Source organism: Mobula hypostoma, chromosome 1 (genome assembly GCF_963921235.1).
Source record: "Mobula hypostoma chromosome 1, sMobHyp1.1, whole genome shotgun sequence".
Lineage (NCBI taxonomy): Eukaryota > Metazoa > Chordata > Chondrichthyes > Myliobatiformes > Myliobatidae > Mobula > Mobula hypostoma.
This window is the reverse complement of record NC_086097.1, coordinates 78,590,832-78,616,112: the sequence shown is the minus strand read 5'-3', so window position 1 is coordinate 78,616,112 and position 25,281 is coordinate 78,590,832. Positions and strand designations below refer to the sequence as shown.

Below are 25,281 nucleotides of genomic sequence, written 5' to 3'. Positions count from 1 at the left end.
CAACATACATCAAAGTTGCTGGTGAATAGATAGACAAATAGATAGGATAGACAAAGGCCAGCCAGTTGATGTTATTTCCTTGGATTCCCCGAAGGCCTTTGAGAAGGCGCCATGTATGAGACTGATAAATAAGATAAGAACCCATGGTATTACATGAAAGATGCTAGCATTGATAGAAGATTGGCTGACCTGCAGGAGGCAATGAGTGGGAATATAGGGAGCCTGTTCTGGCTGGCTGCTGGTGATGAGTGGTGTTCCTCAGGGGTCTGTAATGGGACTGCTTCTTTTCACATTATATGCCAATAATTTGGAAGACAAAATTAATGGTTTTGTGGTAAAGTTTGTGGACAATATGAAGATGGGTGGAGGGGCAGATAGTGTTGAGAAAGCAGGGTGTCTGCTGAAGGACCTGGACAGATTGGGAGAATGGGCAAAGAAGTAGAACATAGTGTAGGGAAGTTGATGGTCATGCATGTTGGTAGAAGGAATTAAGGTGTAGACTATTTTCTAAATGGGGAGAAAATTCAACAAATCAGAGGTGCAAAAGGACTAGGAAGACCTTGTGCAGGGTTCCCTAAAGGTTAACTTGCAGGTTGAGTCAGTGGTAAAGAAAGCAAATACATTTATTTTGAGAGGACTAGAATATAGGAACAAGAATATAAACCTGAGGCTTTATCAAGCATTGATCAGATCACACTTGGTGTATCGTGAGCAGTTTTGGGCCCCTTATCTAAAAAGAGATGTGCAGACATTGAACAGAGTCCAAAGGAAGTTCACGAGAATGATAGAAACATAGAAAACCTACAGCACAGTACAGGTCCTTCGGCCCACAAAGTTGTGCCGAACATGTCCCTACCTTAGAAATTACTAGGATTTCCAATGAGCACAGGCACAGAATCATCAAACACTCCTCGTGCATTAATCCTATCAGGCAAAGAGTGGTTGTAGACAGGTAATATTCTGCATGGAGGTCGGTGAAATAGCCCTCTATTTTTCTAAGCTCCATGTACCTATCCAAAAGCCTCTTAAAAGACCCTATCGTATCCACCTCTACCACCGTTGCCGGCAGCCCATTCCTACTCCCCAGCACCTTAAACCTGTGTCCTCTTGTGGCAACCATTTCAGCCCTAGGAAAAGGCCTCTGACTAACCACATGATCAATGCATCTGATCATCTTATACACCTCTATCAGGTCACCTCTCATCTTCTGTCGCTCCATGGAGAAAGGGCCAAGTTCACTCAACCTATTCTCATAAGGCATGCTCCCCAAGCCAGGCAACATCCTTGTAAATCTCCTCTGCACCCTTTCTATGGCTTCCACATCCTTCCTGTAGTGAGGCGACCAGAACTGAGCACAGTACTCCAAGTGGGGTCTGACCAGGGTCCTATATAGCTGCAACATTACCTCTTGGCTCCTAAATTCAATTCCATGATTGATGAAGGCCAATACACCGTACACCTTCTTAACCACAAAGTCAACCTGCGCAGCTTCTTTGAGCGTCCTATGGACTCAGACCCCAAGATCCCTCTGATCCTCCACACTTCCAAGAGTCTTATCATTAATACTATATTCTGCCATCATATTTGACCTACCAAAATGAACCACTTCACACTTATGTGGGTTGAAATCCATCTGCCACTTCTGAGCCCAGTTTTGCATCCTATCAGTGTCCCGCTGTAACCTCTGACAGCCCTCCACCCTATTCACAACACCTCCAACCTTTGTGTCATCAGCAAACTTACTAATCCATCCCTCCACTTCCTCATCCAGGTCATTAATAAAAATCACGAAGAGTAAGGGTCCCAGAACAGATCCCTGAGGCACTCCATTGGTGACTGACCTCCATGCAGAATATTACCTGTCTACAACCACTCTTTGCCTGATAGGATTAATGCACGAGGAGTGTTTGATGATTCTGTGCCTGTGCTCATTGGAGTTTAGAAGAAAGGTTTCAATGAGATCTCCTCTCCCCAATCGAAGATTGTAAGGCTTGGATAGAGTAGATTTGGGAAGATTTCCTATGGTGGGTGAGTGCAGTACTGGAAACATCTACAATGAGTCCATTATGAGGACCAGAGGGCACAGAATAGAGGGACATCCATTCGAACAAAGATGAGGAGGAATTACTTTAGTCAGAGGGTAGTGAATCTGTGGAATTCATTGGCACTACTAGTGATTTCTGAATTTTGTACACGATTATCTGTTGACTCCCTACCACTTGATTAATTACCATCATACATTTTATGTAATGCTAAATAGCCTCTCTCAAGCTTTTCTTCTTTTATCTTTTTTCTGTATTAAACTCTGTTCCATCAGTGTTGCAGAGAATAAATGTTTTCACCCGGCTGCTTCCTATGCTCTGGTTCTCAGATGTAAAAAATGAGTTTTACTCTTATATACACAAATAATACTTTGAAGTTTTACATATTATTGTTTGTTAGGATACTTTGATGCCCTGGGCAGTAACAGTGGCAGAAAGGGATGGATATACGCCAGAACCCATAGAGCAACAACAGTTGGCTGAGATTGATGCTAAACTGCAAGTTTACCTTTCAGCTGAGAATATACCCATGAAAACAAGCACAAGATCCAGTGTACAAATCTGGAATAATCAGGTAAGATATAAATATATTCAATGGAAAGTACATAATTAATTTATCTGTGAAGAGTATAAATGTTTAAAATATGATTACCATAAAATTTTATACACTTTCTCTGAAATGGTTATGTATTTGATTAACAAATGACTCAAACAAATGAGTAACTTGCATGAGATTGATTGAGTAGAAGAACAAGCAATTTATAAATTAAGTACCTTTTTTGCAGTATGTTGGAGAAATTAATATGTATTCATCAACTCATTTTGTATTTCAGCTAAGTATTTCATCTTTCACTAAGTATGTACAATATTTTGTTGATGCAACATTTTTATTATAAATTTTATGCTAGTTCAAATTGTTATTAGATGCAGACTTTCCAGTGAACCATTTTTAAGGTTTACATTAATGTATTCTCTGTAATGCTTCTTAAAACAAGAACTGCCGTGAGTTGAAATATCATGGTGTACATTAGTAACACTTAACATTGATAAACTATATGGATTAGAAGGTACTGGTATGAAAATGTAACTTGTGAAAAATCAAATTATTTTTGGATGTTTCAGCTTTTATTTTGGAAATTCGATATTAATGTGGTATACACACAGGTGCTTTATAATTAGAAGTGTAAACTAGGCTATCATCCTGATCTTATAACAAATAAATTGTGCCAGGCACATGCTATTTAAATGTTTTTTGGTCATAAAGCAATACAATATGGCGAATAAATAGAAACAGTTCAAGTTCGCTGGCACTGATTAAAAGCCAGTTTGCTTTTCTTAAATAGATTGTCTTTTGTGGCTGTAAGTGTCTTTGCAAATTATTTAAGAGGTCTTTTCTTCCTGCTGTGAGACATGAATGGGCACAGGTGAGACTGAGAAACCACATTGTCAGATGCGTTGCTTGGAGCCTTGAATCATGAGGTGGAAATAAATCCTTAATCTTTTGGAAGTCAGGAAAGCTTCCAGGTATTTGAAAAGTGCAAGTGAGTAAAGACAGCAGAACATGTTAATGTCAGGAGTAAAGCTCAAAAGACAGGGACGTAGTACCACAAAAAAATTTGGTGATCACCTATGAATGATGAAGATCGGTAAGTATGTACTCAAATGTTATCCTCCACCAAGTATACCGCCAGACCTGAAACAGATCAGTACAACTACCTTATTACCATCAAAACAACCCCCCCCCCAAATCCCTTCACATCCTTCCAAGCTCTCAATTCACTTTCCAAAATTCTCTTAGCAGTCAAAACTGGCATGTAACTTTCATATGTTCACTTATTCCACCTTGCCCTCACTGGCTTGCATCCATCCCTTAGTGTATTGACTCACCCAAACCTTGGATCAGCAAGTGCTTATGCAGCATCTGATGCATACGTTTCCACTGTAACACAAGCAGAAGCTAACATCTGAGTTTGCAGTGATAGCTTAAATGATTCTCTTTGCAAACACTCAGTCTTCTGTAAGATTGTTTGCAGCCTTGGAATCTCTGAATACTGTCAGTCTGGTTTTGAAAATCAATGTTAAAAGAAGTTTGGTTAAATTTTGCAAGACCACAAAACTGTTCCCCAGCAGATTATGACTGATGAATGCCACACTGATGATGCATTTGGCCATATTTTGTGGAACATCAGTCTGTTGTTTTCTGCTGCTTTATCTATCAGGTTGACAGCCTGTCAACCCAGTCCACTGGAGTTTATGCAGAATTGTACATTCAATTTCAATACTGTCAAGGCTCATGGCTGTTCAAGGGCATTTTTCAAAGATGTTTGCCATATTTTCTACTACTGTTGCAGATGACTCATACTTCAGTCCGTAAAAATCCAGAATTATAAAATTTTATGGCCACTATGACCTTCACAGATATTGACAACTGATTCTGGCAGTTTGTGGTTATATTTGTGGCTGCAGCATGTGGTCTATCAAGTCAGGATTTTGATAGTGAAGCAGAGTCTCCTCATTAAAGATGGAAGAACAAAAAAACCTCAAAATACTCTTGCTTGGTTGGACATTGTACTGAGTGCATTATTTTCCACACCATTGCCTTCTCCTTCTTTTGGCTTGTGATTAAGCTCTGTGTGAGTTTCCCACATCTTTCCAGTATGCTGCACTGTCATGAACTGCCATGGAAACACCTCAATAATGCCACAGATTGCCATTTGAAGCCTATCAATTTTTCGGCAACACCATATTGTGTAGACTACTAAAACTGTCCTAACTTCTGCTCATCAATGTTACCACCTGGGAACTTGTGGGTACTTCTGTGGGTGCAGGTGTTTCTCACATGCTGCTGTGTTCTCAAAATGACAAGTTATTTTAATTTTGAAGCAAATCGCTCCTGTAATGTCCAAGCAGTGCTGAATTTCATGGGTACTATGTGTAATTGAAAGAGAAATGCTTTGTTTTATAGAAAGTCTATTATTTGACTGCACCACTTAAGCTGACATCTATTTAACAGTCTAATAACAGTGAGTTACTATTCTGTTTTGTTCTGTAATCAGGGCAGGGCTTAAAATCAGATTTCCACAATTTAACATTAGCAGAAACTTTATTAGAGTTGGGGATTAGACCAAATAATTGCTTGAGACTTCTGTGCAATTCAGTAAGATCATGGATGATTCTTTACCACTTGTCTTTACTACCGTATTCCTTTGTCTTCTGATTCCCTGACAATCCTAGAATTTATTTATCCTAGCCTTGAATATATTCAATGACTGAACACGTATACTTCTCTGCAGTAGAGATCTATAATAATTTATAATCCCTGCATGCCTTGTTCAAGCTCTCTGGACTTCCAACCTGCTCTTTCAGCAAGCCCCCAAGTTCCTGAACAGGGTCTTGGTTCTGGATGGCTTATGTTCAGTGACCATGTGAAAATGCACAAATAATTTTTGCAATGCTTACTGTAGGTTCAAGGCGTCGAATATTGAAGTTTTCATGGCAAGCCCCAGATGGAAATGGGGCCATGGGATGATTCTACTAGCAAGACAGTAAAGGTGTGTTATAATTACTGGGTCATCATCTACATTTCCTGAAAAAGTACATTACCTATAATTTTGTCACATTTTTCACATGCCGAATTTAGCTGTCACAACTTGAAACACTCGCAGAACTTCTTTCCCTTTCCTTCCACGGGAAAGAATCTATAGCAGCTCTCAATCCTGCCCAAGTTAAAGTTAGCCAATTTACTGCAGGCTAGAGCCTATCTGATATGCTGGTTATTTGATGGTGTACTGTTCACTAAACTACGAACAAACAAGTTACATCCATAAAGAAAAAGTTCAGCTATCTAACCAGCGTGGACACCAAGTTTGAGAAAAATAATTACTAATCAATTGTGGCTAACAGGCTAAGGACTGTCCTTTATGGATAACATTAAAATATTGCTCAACAATTCCTCTTTTCTGGTGATATAAAATACCCTTTAATTCAGTGGTTTATCTTGTTTTGTAATGTTAACTTTATTTCGAATGATCTAAACTTGTGGGCTTTCATCATTGAACATTTGGCGCTTGAACACTGGATTTGCTTTTGTATTGCTCAAATGTCAACACACTGTATCTTTATTTTGTATGTGTATTGGTTAATGTTTCTGAATTAAGATTAAATACCTTAGTGTGGGTTGCCTAACCAAAGCTTGCCTTTCAAATACTGAGAGAGAGGAAATTACAAATTAAGTGTCATGAATTTCATTGAGAGGAACAAAATGTTAATCAAGAATCAATCTATCAGTTATTAATCATTTAACAATCTGAAACAGGGGTTCCCAGCCTTTTTTTTATGCCATGAGGGGTCTGTTTCCCCCAGGTAGGGAACCCCAGATATTGAAACACTGAAATAGTTTTGCATTTCTTGTTATGGGATAGCTTTGTAGGAAGCAAGTCTGATTGGCACATATTGCTGACAGCTCAGTCAGCAACTTTGTTGATAGTTCAAGTTTCTTTAGGTTGGAACAGCTAACTTCTCTTCTTGGGAGGAGGCCAATTATTCGCAGGCTGGAAAACAAGAAGAGGAAATTGAAACGCTGAAGTGTTCTGCAAGAATAACAGAGTGTTGGTGCACAAACTGGCCTGAAAACTAGGGGATTAGGAGATAAGAATCTCCAGAACTTGATGGCTGCATTTTACCCCTGGTATCTCATGATTTTCAAGAGAAATAGCAGTAGCAGGAATAGGCCATTATCCCCTTGTGTCTGCTTTGCCTTTCAAAAGCATTATGGCTAATCCAGTCTTGGTCTCAACACCATTTTTCCTGCTTTCTCTCCCCATAGTTCACTCCCTTTTAGTTTAAATGTCTTCCACTCTCCTTGGATATATTAAATGACTCTGCTTCCATGGCAGAGAGGTGTAGAGAATTCCAACAAACTGAGGGGAAAAGCTTATTCCTCATCTATTTTTCTGCAGAATAGTGAGTGCGTGGAATCGGCTGCTGGCAGCAGCGGTGAAGGCAGAAACAATAGGGTCTTTTAAGACAGTGGTCCCCAACCACTGGGCCGCGGACTGGTACCAGGCCGCAAAGCATGTGCTACCGGGCCGCGAGAAAACGATATGAGTCAACTGCACCTTTCCTCATTTCCTGTCATGTCCACTGTTGAACTTGAATGCAGACGAGGTCATTACCCACACGAGGATATCAGTCGGTCATTAACCTACAACTACTCGATGAGTAAAAAACAAACGTCGCTTGAGAGTTTCTTTGGAAGAGATGGTAGGGGACATAAAAGGCCTAACGATGATGATAATGCAGAGACAACTGAGGCCGAGACTGCAAAAAGAAGAAAGTTTCCTTCAACAGAAAATACGATGAGTCGTACATAAAATATGGCTTTATTGCGACCGGTGACTCGCACGCTCCAAGCCCCCTGTGTGTGATATGTGGAGACAAGCTGTCCAATGAGGCAATGAAGCCCTCAAAACTGCTTCGGCACCTTGAGTCCAAGCGCCCTGCACTTAAAGACAAACCCATTGAGTTTTTTGAGCAGAAAAAACGTGAGCAAGCGGGACAGAAGCAAGTGCTGACAGCCACCACCTCCACAACTGCTGCTGCTCTGAGAGCGGTGTACTTAGTGGCTAGCCATATTGCTAAGGCTAAGAAGCCTTTCACTGTCGGTGAAGAACTGATTCTGCCTGCTGCCAAGGACATGTGCTATGAACTGTTGGGAGAAGCTGCAGCTAACAAGATGGCACAGGTTTCTCTTTCAGCTACCACAGTTTCAAGGAGAATCGATGACATAGCGGAGGACATCGAAGCACAGCTGTTGGAACGGCTTAACGAGTCTGGTTTCACTACCTGAGTCAAAAAGGTTGCTCCTGAATGCCAGTCTACACACTGTGTCACACACAGGGAAATGCTGGCTAGCCGAAAAACGGCCTATTGAGTGACATTGTTGAAGCTATCAGTCACATCAAAGCAAAAGCCCTTAACTCACATCTGTTTGAGCAGCTTTGCAAGGAAGTAGATGCAGAGCACAAACGCCTTCTCTCACACACTGAAGTCAGGTGGCGATCAAGGGGGAGAGCCCTGGCCAGGGTTTTTGAATTAAGAGAGCAGCTGCAGAGAATTTTTTCAGGAAAAAAGTCACCAATGGCTGAACACTTCAGTCACGAGGAGTGGATAGCAAAACTCGCTTATCTGTGTGACATCTTCAACCTGCTCAATGAACCCAATTTGTCACTTCAGGGGAGAATGACAACTGTCTTCAAGTTGGTAGATAAAGTGTCTGCTTTCACAGCCAAACTGGAACTGTGGGTCGGCGAGTGGACAGGGGCATATTTGACATGTTCCCAACATTAGCTGGGAATTTGGGAGAGACTGAGGCTCATATCTGGTGCGCTAACACCTATCTTCGCTGTCGACAGAATTCGAGCGTTACTTCCCAACCGCAAATGACCCAAGACGTGCAAAGGAATGGGTCCCCAGTGAATTATCCATGTCAGCGCAGGAAGAAGATCAACTCCTCAAGCTTGCAAATGACGGTGGGCTGAAATGTATGTTTGACATAAAATCTCTGCCGGCGTTCTGGATCAAAGTCAAGGCTGAATATCCTGAGACAGCCACGAAAGCACTGAAGACGTTGCTTCCATTTCCAACATCATACCTCCGCGAAGCGGAGTTTTCTGCAATGAATGCAATGAAAACTAAATTGCAGAATAGACTGGACATAAAGAACCCCCTTATGACTTATAATTGACTTATCAGTATATTCATGGGAGGAAAATATGCACTGTGTGTTTAATATTAAATTCATTATATAAACCCTTTCAGAAACAAAATTGAGTGTATTAGCCACTGATAAGTGACTTATAGTTGACTTATCACCTATATTCTGGTCGTGATTAACACCCCCCGCGGTTGGCCAGTCCGCAAGAATATTGTCAATATTAAACCGGTCCGCGGTGCAAAAAAGGTTGGGGACCCCTGTTTCAAGAGACTCCTGGATGGATACATGGAGCTTAGAAAAATAGAGGGCTATAGGTAAGCCTAGGTAGTTCTAAGGTAAGGACATGTTTGGCACAGCTATGTGGGCCGAAGGGCCTGTATTGTGCTGTAGGTTTTCTATGTTTCTATCCTCTTAAATGGATAATTCCTTTTATAGAAACAGTGCTCCCTAGTTCTAGATAACCTATACTAGAGAAAACATCATCTCATTGTTAACTTTGTCACTTCACCAATTCCCCAGAATCTTCTATATTTCTATAAAACTGTCTCTCACTCTTATGTGCTCATTGAAGTTCACGAGAATTTCTTTTAACATTTTGATTTTCTTAAGCATTTTAAAATTAACTTTTTCAACTTAAATTAAAATTAAATTTGCCCTTGGATATTCATGAGTAGATTTCTGACCATGGAAACTGCCATAAGACTCAGAGCTCCACATGTCTAACCATATATTTTTAATTATTTGGCCAAGGGGTTGCTTAGTGGAAGAGTAAAAATAATATATTTTGATGCATAAAGGGGCATTTTCTTTTCTGAGCCATGTTTAATTTTGTGCTTTTCAGATTTTGGTCAGAATGTTGCAGTCTGAGCCCTGCAAATTCGTCTAGATGTATTTTAAAACTGAATTGGAAAAAATAAATAATCACAAAAAATAGTACGTAATATTTATATGTCTTTGTATTGTATTGATAGTGGTTAGTGTTTCATGTTTGGTGCCTCCAAAGCATCCTACATGTCACCATCATCTTCTGTGGGCTATCCATCAAGATTTAGTCCATTGTCTCCCATGTAATCTCATTTCTTCTGTTTTCCAAGTCAGAGTCAATTCCTGCAGGATTGTTAATACCCCTACAAACAGTTTATCTCTCTTTTGAGGTTCAGGCTTATTTTAAGAAGGGCTAACAAATTATAAAATGGCTCTTTTGCCAATATTATAACCAGTAAACCGTAATTTTAGTACTGACTGAAGTCTTTTTTGAGTAGGTAATATAAAACTGCCAAGTTGCATACATTACAATCAAGGTGTCATGCCAGTGTCTGTTTGAGTCTATCCAGTTTAACCTCCAAAATATATTGAAAGGACTGAAACTTCTACGAGGCTGATTAATTTCATTTGGTGTATTCACCAGCATCTGAAATATTTGTAAATGGCAAAACGATCTATTTCCCTCATGAATAATTTCAAATATTGAGCTTGCCTGATCTTCAAATTCTTTGTTTGATCTTTGTTTGTCATTTTTTGTAATACATTTATTTGTATTATCTGACATTGGAGTAGTTACTGCTGTCTGAATTTATGCACCATTTAGAATTCTTGTAAAATGTACTCAGTGGCCATTTTATTGGGCACACCTGTACACCTGCTTGTTAATACAGATATTGGATCAGCCAATTATGTGGCAACAATTTGATGCATAAAAGCATGCAGACATGGTCAAGAGGTTCAGTTGTTCAGACCAAACATTAGAATGGGGGAAAAATGTGACTTTGACTATAGAATAATTGTTGTTGCCAGATGGAGTGGTTTGAATATTTCAGTAACTGCTAGTCTCCTGGGATTTTCATGCATAAGTCTCTAGAATTGCAGAGAATAGTGTGAAAAACAAAAAAAAAAATCATACCTTTGGGCAGCAGTTCTGTGGGCGAAAACGCCTTGTTATTGAGTGAGGTCAGAGCAGAATGACCAGACTGGTTCAAGCTGGCAGGAAAGCAAGTGACTCACATAACCACATGTTACAACAGATGTGTGCAGAAGAGCATCTCTGAATGCACAACATGTTGAACATTGAAGTGGATGGGTTACAGCAGCAGAAGACCACAAATATACACTCAGTGGCCACTTTATTAGATACCTCCTGTACCTAATGAAGTGGCCACTGTGTGTAGATATGGAGCATGTTAATATTAAGGAAAGAATTGTCATCTTATCTTGATCAAGGGCATATTGTATTTCAGTTTATTTGACAATTAAGTGTTCATAACTATTTCAGAATTACTCCAGTTGGGTTTCACTGAGATTGATAGAGTTCATACAAACACAATATTAATTAAATACGTTTGCTTTTGAGGCTCTCAGTTTGGATCTGTAAAACAAAACACCTTTCAAAGCAATGGAAGCCAATTAAAGTTAAGGGCGCTGGGATATTGGGATGTTAGGATTCAATTTCCATTGTTTAATGAGTTTTATAGTAGCAGTGGGTGAACCTGTTTCAATTTTACATTTCTGTGATTGTGTTTAAGTATTGTTTTACCATGTGGCAATAACACTGTTGGTACAATGGTTTATTGTGATTGCCAGGTAAATATAGAACTCAAATGTGTGCAAGAGCCTGGTGGACAGCAAATCCATTTCCAGTTTCTTCAGTAGGAATGCTGAAATTCTTTTACAAAAAAATTTTGCCTTTGTATCTTACCTTTTACTGCCTCCAGAAGCATCAAAATGCTTTATGGCCAAAACAGCACTGTGATGATAACTGCATAAATGAATTTAGTAATGGGGGATAAATATGATGCAGGAAACCAGTTCCTTGATGTTTCGCAAAAACATTGGGATCTTTTATATCCACCTTGAAAGCAGATGTAATCTTGGTTTTAACATCAAAATGAGAAGAAAGAATATCCCAACACTCCTTTGGTACTGCACTGGAGCATCAGCTTAGTTGGGTGTATAAGAGGAAGACAGGAGGATGAATACAGGGCCCTGGTGGAGGACTTTGTCAAATGGTGCATGCTTAATCGTCTGCTGCTCAACATCAGTAAGACAAGGGAGATGGTGACGGCCTTTAAGAAGACTAAGCCTACACTGCTCCCTCTTACTATTGATGGTGAGGACTTGGATGTGGTGAGGACCTGGGTGTACACCTGGGTGACAGACTTGAGTGGAGCACCAACAATGAGGCTGTGTACAAGAAGGGCCAGAATTGTTGTTACTTCCTGAGGAGACTGAGGCCCTTTGCAGTATCGGGCCTCTCCTTCACATGTTCTACCAATCCGTTGTCACTAGTGCAATCTTCTATGCAGTGACGTGCTGGGGCAATGCTATCAACACGGGTGATGTCAACAGGCTCAATAAAGTGATTAGAAAGTCTGGCTCTGTTGTAGGAGTCAAACTGGACACACAGGAGGCTGTGGTAGAACAAAGGACCCTCTGAAAAATCCTGGCAATTCTGGACAATGTTTCTCATCTTCTACATGCCACAGTGGCTGAATAGAAGAAAAATTTTAGTAATAGGATAAGACAATTGCGCTGTTCCAAAAGGTGCTATATGAGGTCATTCATGCCCTCAGCTATTAGACTCTATAATAAGTCAACCTATAGCCAGGGAAGTGACGACTCCCTCCTGTTAGACATTTGTGGTGACTTTATTCTTTCTTATCTCTCTTCTAATATTTGTATATCTGTGCACTACTATGACACTGTAATTCCCTTTGGGATCAATAAAGTATCTACCTTAGATTATTGTTTCCTAGATGTAGTGGGACTTTAACTCCCACCCTTCTCATTTTACACACAAGTAAGCTATCAATTGAGTTATGACTGTCACGAATAATGTGATTGTAGTGCATTTAAAATAATAAAATTCTGAGAATTCCAGATTTTGCAAGTGAAATATCAAATTTTGTTTTATATAAATTATGCAAACAAAATAAACCAGTGTTATATTTTCATTAGCTCTTTTTAGGCAGTACTTCGAGGTTAAGGATGATTTTTTTTTTGCTCCACACCATTTTTGTGGATTCTCAGTTGGATGATGAGCCCAATACAGAACTACAGACAAAGTAACGGATGGTGCAGGCAGTGGCTCTTTGGACAGGTGGATGGGTAATTTGCTGTTTCCAGTTAAAAGTAGGGTCTCTGTGTGTTCTCAAAGTATGGCCTTGTCATTCTCAATATCATCTAAAATGTTCTTTCTCCGCTTTGATTAGTCACAATGCAGCATTCTGATAAGTTGTAGATACAGGAGATTGTTCGCTGCTCCAGATTCCAACATCCACAATGTGCCAGAGGACCTCAGCAGGCTAAATACTGTGTGTTGGTGGAGGAACATTGTTCACTATCTTAAATCAAAACCCTGCATCATTATTTGATTCCTTGCATTTATTTAAGGAGGCTTTCAGTATTTCTTTGAATCTTTTCATCTGCTTGATGATTTTCCCCACAAAGGAGCTTGAATTGAGTGAAAATAATTAGTGGTGTTTTTCCAATTCTGAGATGGTAGGTTCTTAAAGTATTGAGGAAGGCAGGGATCACCGTTGCCTGGTTGATTAGGGTTTTTTTTTTACAAGTCTTTAAATACCATTTTCCTCAATCAGCTGAAGGTTGTGCTAGTGCATGAGGCAAGGATGAATTTTATCAGTGATGTCTGGTTTTTGAGAGCTTGTTCCTGAGGTATGAGAAGGGAATACTTTTTCCAGGGTTTGACCATGAAACTTTATTGTCAGACAGCAATATGGGGGCCAGTTGTAGAGGAGCTGGATGTTGAGTGCAAGAACCATTCTCCCTGTGTTTCAGTGAGCTTGGGCCCTAAATGTACTTAAACACAGGCATCGTCCATCGTCCACCATCGACAGGCAGCTTGACTCTGAGATTTGGGTAACCTTGATCTTGGAGTGCAATTGCTGAAAGTTGGTAGCTTCCCATTAACTCTGAAGATGAACTGCACTTTTGCAGCAGGTTGTTTGGAGATGAAGTGGAATATTGTTGAAACAAAAACATTGAGAATGGTAGAGGAGGTGATAATCCTTATCTGACACCTTTACTGAAAAATGTTCTGTAAATTCATTGGTTAACATCAAGGCTCACATGCTGCAGTGAAATACACATAAGATGGAGATGATGTTCCTCCTGAATGATGGACCGAAAGGCTTTGGTGCGGTTGAGAAAGCCCATGTATAGTGGCTGATTCTACTTATGTAGAGATAACACCACTCTGACCTGGAACGGATGAAATCTATATTATTATTCTAGGAAAAGTTGTTTGGCCAGCAGAATGCTGTGGTGGAGATGAGTCCTGATGATGATGTTTTCTGCAACAGTGAGCAGGCAGACTCTCTATCACCATGAACTTGTCTTTTTTTCTTCTGGAGGATGTTCAAAAATACCAGCATCTCGAAGGTCCTCAGGAATTCTTCCTTTTTCCAAGCACAGTTGATAAGGCTGTGAATTTGTTAGCTGAAGATTTTCACTGTTGAGAATGAGGACTTCAGCCATAATACTGTCTGCTCTCAAGGCATTGTTATTTTTGAGTTGGGATATGACCACCTGGTTCCCTGTTGGTTAGGAGTAGTGGCAAGGCTCACCCGGATAGACTACTGTGGGTCTCATGAGCTCTCATGTCAAGGACTTTCGTGTTTTCAGTAGCTATTTGAAATGTTTCTTTGAGTGGGTGTTAAGAGCCTCCCTGTCATGAATAAGTTCGTCCCTATTCATAATTTCAGGCTGTGGGGTGGAGGGGGAGATGGTGAGGCCTTGACTTTTGGGGCCATAGATAACTGGGGAAAAAAAAAACACATTTGCTGAGTTCCTTTTGCTGGATTGCTGCTTTTCCCTTAGAAAGATGGAACTTAAAATCCAGGCATTTTTTATAGTTGTGGTTAATTCACTCCCCACTCCCCTTATCATTCTCAGTAAACCAATCCTGGTGTTTATTGGTAGAGAAGCCAGAGTCTCTGCACATGTGCTAGTTAAGGTGGACATCAGGACCGTTTGTATGCTGTGGATACCTTGCTGCTCCCGTAGACTGAGGTTTGTCAGGTTGATAAGTAGGCACTGAGATTGCACTGTCATGTTCTTTAAAGCTTTGACACTGACTTCTGGCATTGCTTCTGTTGACTCTGGTGTTTGAGGTCAAGTCAGTGAAGCTAATAAAGCAGATTAGAATGTGGTTTCACAAACATGAGAAAATCTGCATTTGCTGGAAATCCAAAGCAACACAGACAAAATGCTGGAAGAACTCTGCAAGCTATGGAAAAGAGTAAACAGTCGATGTTTTGGTCCGTGACCCTTTGTCAGGACTGGAAAAAAAGATGAGAAGTCAAAGTAAGAAGTTAGGAGGAGGGAGGAAGAAGTACAAGGTGGTAGATGATAGATGAAACTGGAAGACGGGGAGAGGTGAAGTAAAGAGCTGGGAGGTTGATCAGTGAAATCATTCATAGATGCTGCCTGGCCTGCTAAGTTCCACCAGCATTTTGTGTGGGTTGCTTAGAAGGTGGTTTGTCCAGCAGTCGTTCATGTTTATTATGACACAGGTGATGTAGCCATCTTTACATTCCTTTGCTTAGACATCTATAAAAGGTAGCAGTTGCCAGTTTGTGGATGGTGTGTGGGTTGGGTGGGGGAGGAGGGGTTGCCATGATATCATATTTCTCTCTAAAGAAACCTATTTTTTATACATATATGTGTATGTACTGCTAGTTTTTGTGAAATAAAAGCTCTTTTGAGTTGTCCTCAATCCTTGAATTTATCAGTTTTTCTTCCTTTGGAATGCAGACCAATATACCTTGAAAGGTGTGTATGTCCATTATTCTATCGTAAATCCTTGCATCATGACTAATCAGTTGACAGACATTTGGTGAGAAGATTTGGAAGAAAGCTGCATGTTGTATATTTCCTTCTAGATAATAAACAAGTGAATAAACAAGACTCATTGGGCCGAATGGTCTACTTTGCTCCTACATCTTATGGAATGAAAAGAATTTGAAACTTTGTTTTGGAGTTCCCATGCAACACTGAGCGAATGCTTGCTATAATGGAAGATTGAGATATGAAGTTATTTGTATTGAGATTGGGGTATTAGGATGTGCTCCACTATCTGCAACCGATGGTTGCATTTTGACAATTATGACAGCTGGCTGAGTTGAAGGGCTGTTGTTTCTTTGACAAGCTGAAAAGGACTCCTCATAGTGGCACCGAGAAATTATTTCTGGCAGGATTGCATTGAGGTAACTTCCAATTTTGGAGGACAAGCACCTGAAACAAATAACTGAAGAAGAGATCCAGCAAAAAGCACAGAGTATGAGGTGAATGGATAGAGCACAGGAACTCAGCAACTCATTGACACATGGGGGTGGGAGGATGATTCAGTCACCCATGACAACTCTAGTGCATGTATACACTTTCGTTTTATTTGAAAGTGGTGGAAATTATCCTTGGTTTTAAAATTGTTTTCACCATGGAAAATTTTAAGAATTACCAGAATTTAGGGACAATGTATGTGACAACCTAGATGCATCAATATTATTACTAAAGTTGAGAAAGAAATGCAAGAAAGTCTTGTTTCTATGTGCATACACAAATCATCTTTCACAACTTCAAAATGTCCTAACATGCAATACAACCTATTCTATGTGTGCAGGTCAGTGGGACTAGGCAGAAAATGGTTTGGCACAGCCAAGAAGGGCCAAAAGGCCTGTTTCTGTGCTGTAGTTTTTCCATGGTTTCTATGGTTTCTACAACCAACAAAGTCATTGAAAAAATATGGCTGCCATTCTGTGTTTAGCAAAGTCTGTCAAAATTAATGTTCTAGCGACAAGGTAATGTGTTACTGATGAAGGTATAAATGGTGGCCAGGATTCCAGAAGAACACCATTCTTTTTAAAAATAACCCTGGCTCTTCAGCACTTAATTTGAGAAGGATGTTTTGGATAATGCAGTACTTGAATAGTTTTACATTGAACTGTTACTTCAGATTGGTTTCAAATGGAATAAAACTTGAATCCACAGAATTTTACCTCTGCGTGCTACAAATTGAACATGGTTAATTAATGGAATGAGTTCTTATAAATTTTATAAGGAGCTGTTTCTACTGGCAGGTGTCATATCCATAGAGTATAAAGTAAAAATAATTGACAAAAGAACATGAAAAAATGAACTATTTTCATTTGCTCTGAGTTGTTAAATATTGTGATATTCATTACTCTGTGCTGCATTGACCCATTGATGTTGAACAGCAGTCAAAACCATTCAAGTTCTGGTTCACAGTGAAACACCTCCAAGTAATGTACAAATTGACTTTTTTCAGCAAAGTGTCATTTGCCAGGAATGCAGAGATGAGGTAGTAAGCCACTTAACTAATTGGATCTGGATGGGTTATAAACAATGCTGATAGAACTAAAAAGTAGCTTGTGAAGTGGTAGTAATACTAGGAGTAAGGAAATTGTCACTTGATTGCAGAAGGATCTCTGATTTTTGTGGAATGTAAACTATTTTTCTATGAGAGAATCCCTTCTTGTCTGTTCAATGTCTTCCTCCTCTGTTCAGCTGGAAGATGAAATTACTGATGTCCGGTAAGGACACCTTTCTGATAGCTTTCCTCAACCATGGTGAACAGGAAGCATAATAAAGGCAACAGAGGTTGGTGGGAGCCACCTGGAGTTATTCAGATGCTGAGAATGACCAGGGCCTTTATCACCAGAAAGCGAGGACTCATAGGTTACCCCAAAGGACAGATCAGCAGCTGAATGTTCCCTGGTCTTTTTCACACACATTTTTACACTTTGAAACTTTCCTTTGAAATCTTATGATATCAGCATAACATATCTTTAATTATTGAGAAAAGCTAGTTTGTAACGTACTGTGTTCCTCCTGACATTGTTCCGCTGCACTCATATGAAGCTTTGAGCTCCAATTTATGTTAGTCTTGGCTGAGATTAATTTGTATGATATTTGGCATCGTTATGAGTACACCCAATATTGAGAAAAGTTAAACCACATTTATTTGGATTGCAACTGAATATGCCTGGTCCAATTCTCCACCATTCACTTAGACCAGATTGAACCCTTCTGGAAAAGTTAACGCTAGATAAAGAAGTGTCATATGATCCATTTTCTAGGCATCAGCAGTTATATCAACTATGCATCTGAATTCTAACAATCGATTATAGGTACCATTCATTCCAACTTTGAATCTAGGTAACTCTTATTTAGATTCTGTTACCTTTTGAATGATATCTTTGAAAGTTATTGTTGCATAAAATTGTTGAATTTGCACTTTATTGTTAAACTACTTAACTCCTGACAGAACAAATATTTCATGAAACATTACTTAAAAAGTAAGACATTATATGTGTCATGCAATATTACTTAAGAAAAACGATATGGAAGGACCAAGTTTGAGTTTCAGCATCTTTGCATCAACCTTCCACCCTCTTGTCACTTACTTGGTCCACCTCTGACACCTCTCTCCCCTTTCTTGATCTTTCTGTTTCTATTTCTGGAGACAGACTATCTACTGGTATCTCTTATAAATGTACTGGCTCTCACAGTTATTTTGACTGTACCTTTTTCCACTCTGTCTCTTGTAAAAATAATATTCTTTTTTCTCATGTGATGGTATTGGGCTTGCTGACCACAAGTCTTCCAACACACTCTATGTGACTCCCTGTTCATTTGTTCCTCCCCACTGGCACTTATCCCTGCAAGTGGAGCAAGTTCTACATGTCTTCCCTTGTCAGTATTCGGCATCCTAAACAATGCTTCCAGGTGATGTGACACTTCACTGTGAGTCTGTTGGGGTTAGTTATTGTATCCAGTACTCCCAGTGTGGCTTCCTCTACATTGATGAGACCGGATGTTAGTTGGAAAGCCACCCTTGAACACCTTTGCTTGTCTGTCACAAAAGGCAGGATTTCCCAAAGGCCACTCATTTCTATTCAACTTCCCAGTCCTATTCCCATTCCAATATGTCAGCCATGGTCTCCTCTGCAGCCACAATAAAGCCATACTCACGACTCCTCATTCCATCTGGATTGCCTATACCTGACGGTATGAACATCGATTTCCCTAACTTCCCATAATTTCTGCACCCACACCCTTGTCTCTTTTTTTCATTCTCCATTCTGGCTCCCCTTTTCCCCTTCTCCTCATCAACTGCCCATCACATTCCTCTGTTGCCCTTTACCTTCCCTTTATCCCATGGTCCACACTCCTCTCCTATCAGATTCCTTCTATTTCGGCCCTTTACCACCTCCACCTTTCACCTTCCTTAATCCCCCTCCCCGACCCACTAACCTACCCATCTCCCCGTTATCTGTTTCACCTATCACCTTTCAGGTTCTACTGTCTCCCCCCCCCACCCCGATCTTCTTATTCTGGCTTCTTCCGCCTTTGTTTCCATTCTGGATGAAGGGTCTTGGCCCAAAACGTTGACTTTATTCCTCTCCATTGATGCTGTCATATCTGCTAAGTTCTTCCAGCATCTTGTGTGCGGTACACTTAATAAAAATTAAAAGTTGACTCAAATTTCTGATGGCACTGACTCTTTACAGTTTTGCATTGCCTTCCTCTCATTGAGCACTTTTTTGAAGAAATTTCTCCTCAACTTGGGTTTAAATACTGATTCTGAGTTACAGACTTGGCCATAGGAAACAACCTGCAAGATCTACCCTGCCAAGCCTTTGAAGAATTTGAAATGTTTCGATGCAATTGTCTCTCATTCTTCTAAACGCAAGGGAATATTGACCTAGACTATTCAACCTCTCCTTTCAGAACAACCTCCTTATCCAAGGAATTATAGAAACATAAAAACATAAAAAGGAGACAATTGAACTTCACAAGCTTGCGATGATAATTCAGTTTGATTATAGCTGATCATGTATCTTAATACCCAGTTTCTGCTCTCTGCCCCAAGCACCTTTTATATCTTGAATTCTTTCTACCTCTTAGTTGTAGTCAATGGCAGACCACAGTACGTGTGCTTGCAATACTGTGTGTCTGACAGAGTGGTCAGCAGCACTGGGGCTCCACAAGGGACAGCTTTGTCTCCCTTTCTCTTCACCATTTACACCTCGGACTTCAACTACTGCACAGAGTCTTGCCATCTTCAGAAGTTTTCTGATGACTCTGCCATAGTTGGATGCATCAGGCTGAGTACAGGGCTATGGTAGGAAACTTTGTCACATGGTGTGAGCAGAATTATCTGCAGCTTAATGTGAAAAAGACTAAGGAGCTTGTGGTAGACCTGAGGAGAGCCAAGGCACCGGTGACCCCTGTTTCCATCCAGGGGGTCAGTGTGGACATGGTGGAGGATTACAAATACCTGGGGATACGAATTGACAATAAACTGGACTGGTCAAAGAACACTGAGGCTGTCTACAAGGAGGGTCAGAGCCGTCTCTATTTTCTGAGGAGACTGAAGTCCTTTAACATCTGTCGGATGATGCTGAGGATGTTCTACGAGTCTATGATGGCCAGTGCGATCATGTTTGCTGTTGTGTGCTGGAGCAGCAGGCTGAGGGTAGCAGACACCAACAGAATCAACAAACTCTTTCGTAAGGCCAGTGATGTTGTGGGGATGGAACTGGACTCTCTGACGGTCGTGTCTGAAAAGAGGATGCTGTCCAAGTTGCATGCCATCTTGGACAATGTCTCCCATCCACTACATAATGTACTGGTTGGGCACAGAAGTACATTCAGCCACAGACTCATTCCACCGAGATGCAGCACAGAGGGTCATAGGAAGTCATTCCTGCCTGTGGCCAGCAAACTTTACAACTCCTCCCTTGGAGGGTCAGACACCCTGAGCCAATAGGCTGGTCCTGGACTTATTTCCTGGCATAATTTACATATTACTATTTAATTATTTATGGTGCAACTGTAACGAAAACTGATTTCCCCTGGGATCAATAAAGTATGACTATGACTATGACTAAGATGTCTTGTATATTATGGAGGCTAGTACCCATGACAGAGCTGACTAATTTTACAACTCTCTGCAGCTTACTGCGATCCTGTGCAGTAATACCTCCCCCACCACCCCCACCATAGCAGAAGGTGATGCGGCCAGTCAGAATGCTCTCCACGGTATGTCTGTAGAGGTTTTCAAGTGCTTTAGGTGACAAACCAAATTTTCTCGAAGTCCTGATGAAATATAGTCACTGTCTGGCCGCCTTTATAGCTGCATCAATATGTTGGGACCAGGTTAGATCCTCAGAGACAGTGACACCACTTCGGATCCATCTGTGAGGATTGGTTATGTTCCCTCATCTTATCCTTCCTGAAGTCCACAGTCAGCTCTTTGTTCTTACTAATGTTGAGTGCAAGTTTGTTATTGTGACACCACTCAACTGGTTGGTATATCTCACTCCTGCACACCCTCTCATCACCATCTGAGATTCTGATAACAATGGTTATATCATCATCAAATTTATAGATGGAATTTGAGCTATGCCTAGTCGCACATTCATGGGTGTAGAGAGAGTAGAGCAGTGGGCTAAGCACACATCCCTGAGGTGCGCCAGTATTGATTGTCAGTGAGGTGGAGATGTTATTACCAATCCACACGGATTGTGATCTTCTGGGTAGGAAGTCGTGGGGCCATTGCAGAGGGAGGTACAGGACCCCAGGTTCTGTAGCTTTTCAATCAGGACTGTAGGAATGATGGTGTTGAATGCTGAGCTATAGTCGATGAACAGCATCCTGACATAAGTGTTTGTATTGTCCAGGTGATCCAAGGCCATGTGGAAAGCCATTGAGATTGTGTCTGCTGCAGACTTATTCTGGAAATAGGCAAATTGCAGAGGGTCCAGGTACTTGCTGAGACAGGAGTTTATCCTAACCATGGCCATCCTCTCAAAGCATTTCATCACTCTGAGTACCTGTCCTGTCCTGGTGTTGGAGAACTGTCCATATGTGTAGGTGGGTGGCAGACAGGAAAGGGGGTTGCTTTGCTTTTGTTTTTTTTTTGTTGTTTGTTGTGCTCTGTGTTATTCCGCCAAGCATTGTGGGCACGCTATGTTGGTGCCGGAATGTGTGGCGATACTTGTGGGCTTCCCCCAGCACATCCTTGGGTGTGTTGCTTGTTAGTGTATGTTTCCATGTACACGTGTGATAAATAAGTCTGAATGTGAACCTTCCTCCTTCCAAACAATCAATTTACAACATGTCAATACATAGCCCTCGAAAGAATTTGGTTTAATTTTTCACTAATCCTTTGCTTGGACCACATCCAGTTGCACCACATCCATTGGTTTTCACTACTCTATTCTACCAGTTACATCCTCAAAAAGATCCTCATTAGATTTGTCATACAGAAGTTTCTTTCCAAAAATCAATGTTGATAGTCTAACATTGTTGATTCCTTCTAAATTTCCTTTTATTTCATCATTTATCAAATCCTCTTACATTTTCTCCATGACTGATAACGCAGTATGTAGTTTCCCATGTTTTTCTTTTGCTGTCCCTTTTTGAATGGTGAGATTATCATCAAACCTATAGGAGCTATTCTGTAATTTATAGAATAGAAAGTAAAGTAAGTTTATTGAAAAAAATGACGCAAGTCAATTAAAACATTCATTTTAATTAAAGTAAAGCAAATAAACCAGTTACTTTGGTTAATACATCATTTAATATTTCTGATTGTATAACTTTCCTTCAGTAGGATGGAGAAAAATAAATTTAGAGTATTTGCTCAACTCCGAGAACGGGTTTTAATTGCAAGTCACTAACTCTAACTTTTCAATACTGTAATTATTTGAGTAAATTTCATGAACTATAACAAGTGCTGGTTATTGCTTTTATAGTTTTGCTTTGCTGCTGCATTTACAAACTTTGTACTAATCCATGCATTTTAATAGGATGTATGCATCTTCTGTGTGTTATAAGTTGTAAAACAATGACTTTCTGTAGTTATTGCTCCATGATTCCAGAGATTGATGGAATTGATGGAATAGAATAATGTGGAATTTAGTAAACTCCTGAAATTGCCTAATTAAGTTGCACATTGATTTCCAAATTCCAGCAAAATTGAAATGAATACTGATGATCTGTCACAGTCATTTTTAAGAATTGTTTTGTGTTATATATTTTAGATTGCGTATAAATTTGTATGAATAATTTGAACTTTGCATATGAATTCAAGATGAGGAAGTAAAATGTATTTTGTTTTTTTTGCTTATTAATTAATTATGTGTAAGAACAGATTAGCAATATTGATTACCTTCCTTGCTTGTGAAAAATTGATGAACTGCATGAATATTTGGAAGGTATTCACCTATCTTCTACTTAAAAAAAAATTGATGTTTCTTGCTATCTGTATTTCTATGATGAACTTGGAAAAAGTATACTGCTTTTAATAAACAGAATATCATGTCATAAAGCTCATATGGAGCCTATTAACTTTTTTTTAATCTACTGGTTTCTTTGGCAAAATGTATTGTTATTTTGGTTGAATTGTCATGCTTCCTATAAATAACAGCAGCAAACGTCAATACTGCAGTTTTATCTGCAGTCATTACCCAATAATATTGGAATTGCTGTAAGATATTAGTAAAGTGTTTGTGAATATTAGTAAAGCTTGTTGGATTGCTAAAATAAAAATAAATCTTTTATAAATCAAATTAGAATGAAGTTAGGGGAAAATCCTATTATTTTAGTAGTTTTAATATATTTTGCTTACCTATCAAATGAGCTCATTTAGAGAATAGAAACAGACTCTTTCAGCCCATCTCACCATGCCAATATTTACCAATCCCATTTGCCTTCATTAAGCCTGCCTTTAGCACATTTTCTAAGCAAATATTTGTCCAAATATCTTCAAACATTGTATCTGCATTTGCCTTTGTTACCTTCTCCAGCAGTTCGCCCTCTGCATGGAAATACTTACCTCTCAGATCTTTTTAAAATTTCTATCTTGTCACCTTCAACCTGTGCTATATAGCTCTAATCTAACATGAGATAAAGATTCTGACAGTCTGGGTATGGCACTCAGATTTTATCAACCTCTGTAGGGTCACCCCTGCCTCCTATGTTCCAGTGAGAACTGACCCATCTTATTAACTACAGTTTTCTATTCTCAGCAGCAACCCAATGAACCTCATCTGTCCTCTCCCTTTTGCTGCCATGTTCTTCCTGTGGTGTGGCAACCAGAATTATACACAGTCCTTTAAGTCCGTCTACCTAATGTTTAGTACAACTGCAACATGACGTCCCAACTCTTTTATTCAATGCCATTCCTATAAAGGCAGGCATACAAAATGCCTTTTTAACTAGCCTATGAACCTGTGTCTTCACTTTCAGGAAGCTATGGGCTTGCACCCCAAGATCTCTTTCTATAAGAATGCTCCTTAGATTGTTGCCATTTACTCTATATGTCCTCCCAGAATCAGAATTCCCACAGTGCAGTACCTCACACTTGTCTGGATTAAATTCCATCTGATCTATGTCCCACTGTATCTTTAATATCTTTCTTTGCTATCTATGACTACCAATTCTTATGTTGTTTACTAACTTAGTAATTATACTACCAATGTTCTTATCCAAAGCAGCTCTAGGGCACCACGATAGGACAGTGGTCAGCGCAATGTTATTGCAGCTCGAGACACTGGGTTTCAATTCTGGCTTGTTCTGTAAGAAGTTTGTACATTCTTCCTGTGAGCATGTGGGTTTCCTTCAGATGCTCTGATTTTCTCCCACAGTCCAAAGACGTATTGGTTAGTAGGTTAATTGGTCTTTGTAAATTGTCCTGTGATTAGGCTGTGGGTAAATAGGTGGGTTGTTAGTCAGAAGGGCCTGTTCCACGATGTATCTCTAAATAAACTAAATATGTTGCAAACAAAGGCCCCAGCAATCTGCTGTACACCACTTGTTACAGACTATCAGTTATGAAAGCATACTTTCACTACTACATCTGCCTCTAATTCATTATCAAGCCAGTTTTGGATCCAGTTTGCTAGCATACCTCTCATCCCTTGGGCTGTAACCTTCTGGATTAGTTTACTATGTGGGACCTTGTTGAGTTTACAACTGGGAACAATGTAGGCATCACTAACTCTTCCACAGATGGGGTGGGAAATGGCTAGTTAGACAATGGATGGGTTGTCTGTGTAGAGATGTATTTCTTCTGCAGTTTATGTAGGGTTTCTCTGTGCTCCTGATGCCTGCACTTTGTTTTCAATACCATCTTGAATGTACCTCCTTCGATTTGATCACTCATGGCTCAGAAGTTGCTATGAACCAGTCGGGTTGTGTACCCCTTCAAAAAAATTTGAGCACATCTTTCAACTTCCTTCTCTGCCTTTCTGACAATTTGCTCCCCTGATAGAGCTTGAAATAGTGCGTCTGCTTTAGGAGTCTGGAGCATGGGTCCCTTGGAAGATGAGAAAGAGGTCTTACTATTCAGTAATACAGAAATATACAAGGCTTTGAACAACTATTTTGTGTTGGTCTTCATAGTAGAAGATACGCTAATACAGTAAAGAAAGATGTTATGCTTGTGATGGGAGTTGAAGACCCTGATGCAGTTGGTATCAC

At 39.9% G+C, this 25,281-nt stretch overlaps 1 protein-coding gene across 3 annotated transcripts in view; it reads left to right on the top strand.

Annotated features, from left to right (window-relative positions):
- fsip1 (fibrous sheath interacting protein 1) overlaps positions 1-25,281 on the top strand; it is a 413,443-nt gene that overhangs the window by 67,405 nt on the left and 320,757 nt on the right. For all 3 annotated transcript variants that reach the window (XR_010018372.1, XM_063051206.1, XM_063051194.1), the window contains exon 10: positions 2,443-2,616. Coding sequence is in view for 2 of the 3 variants with exons in the window: in XM_063051206.1 (XP_062907276.1) it covers positions 2,443-2,616 (174 nt within the window). In the remaining variant the exon portion in view is untranslated. The remainder of the gene's footprint in view (positions 1-2,442; positions 2,617-25,281) is intronic.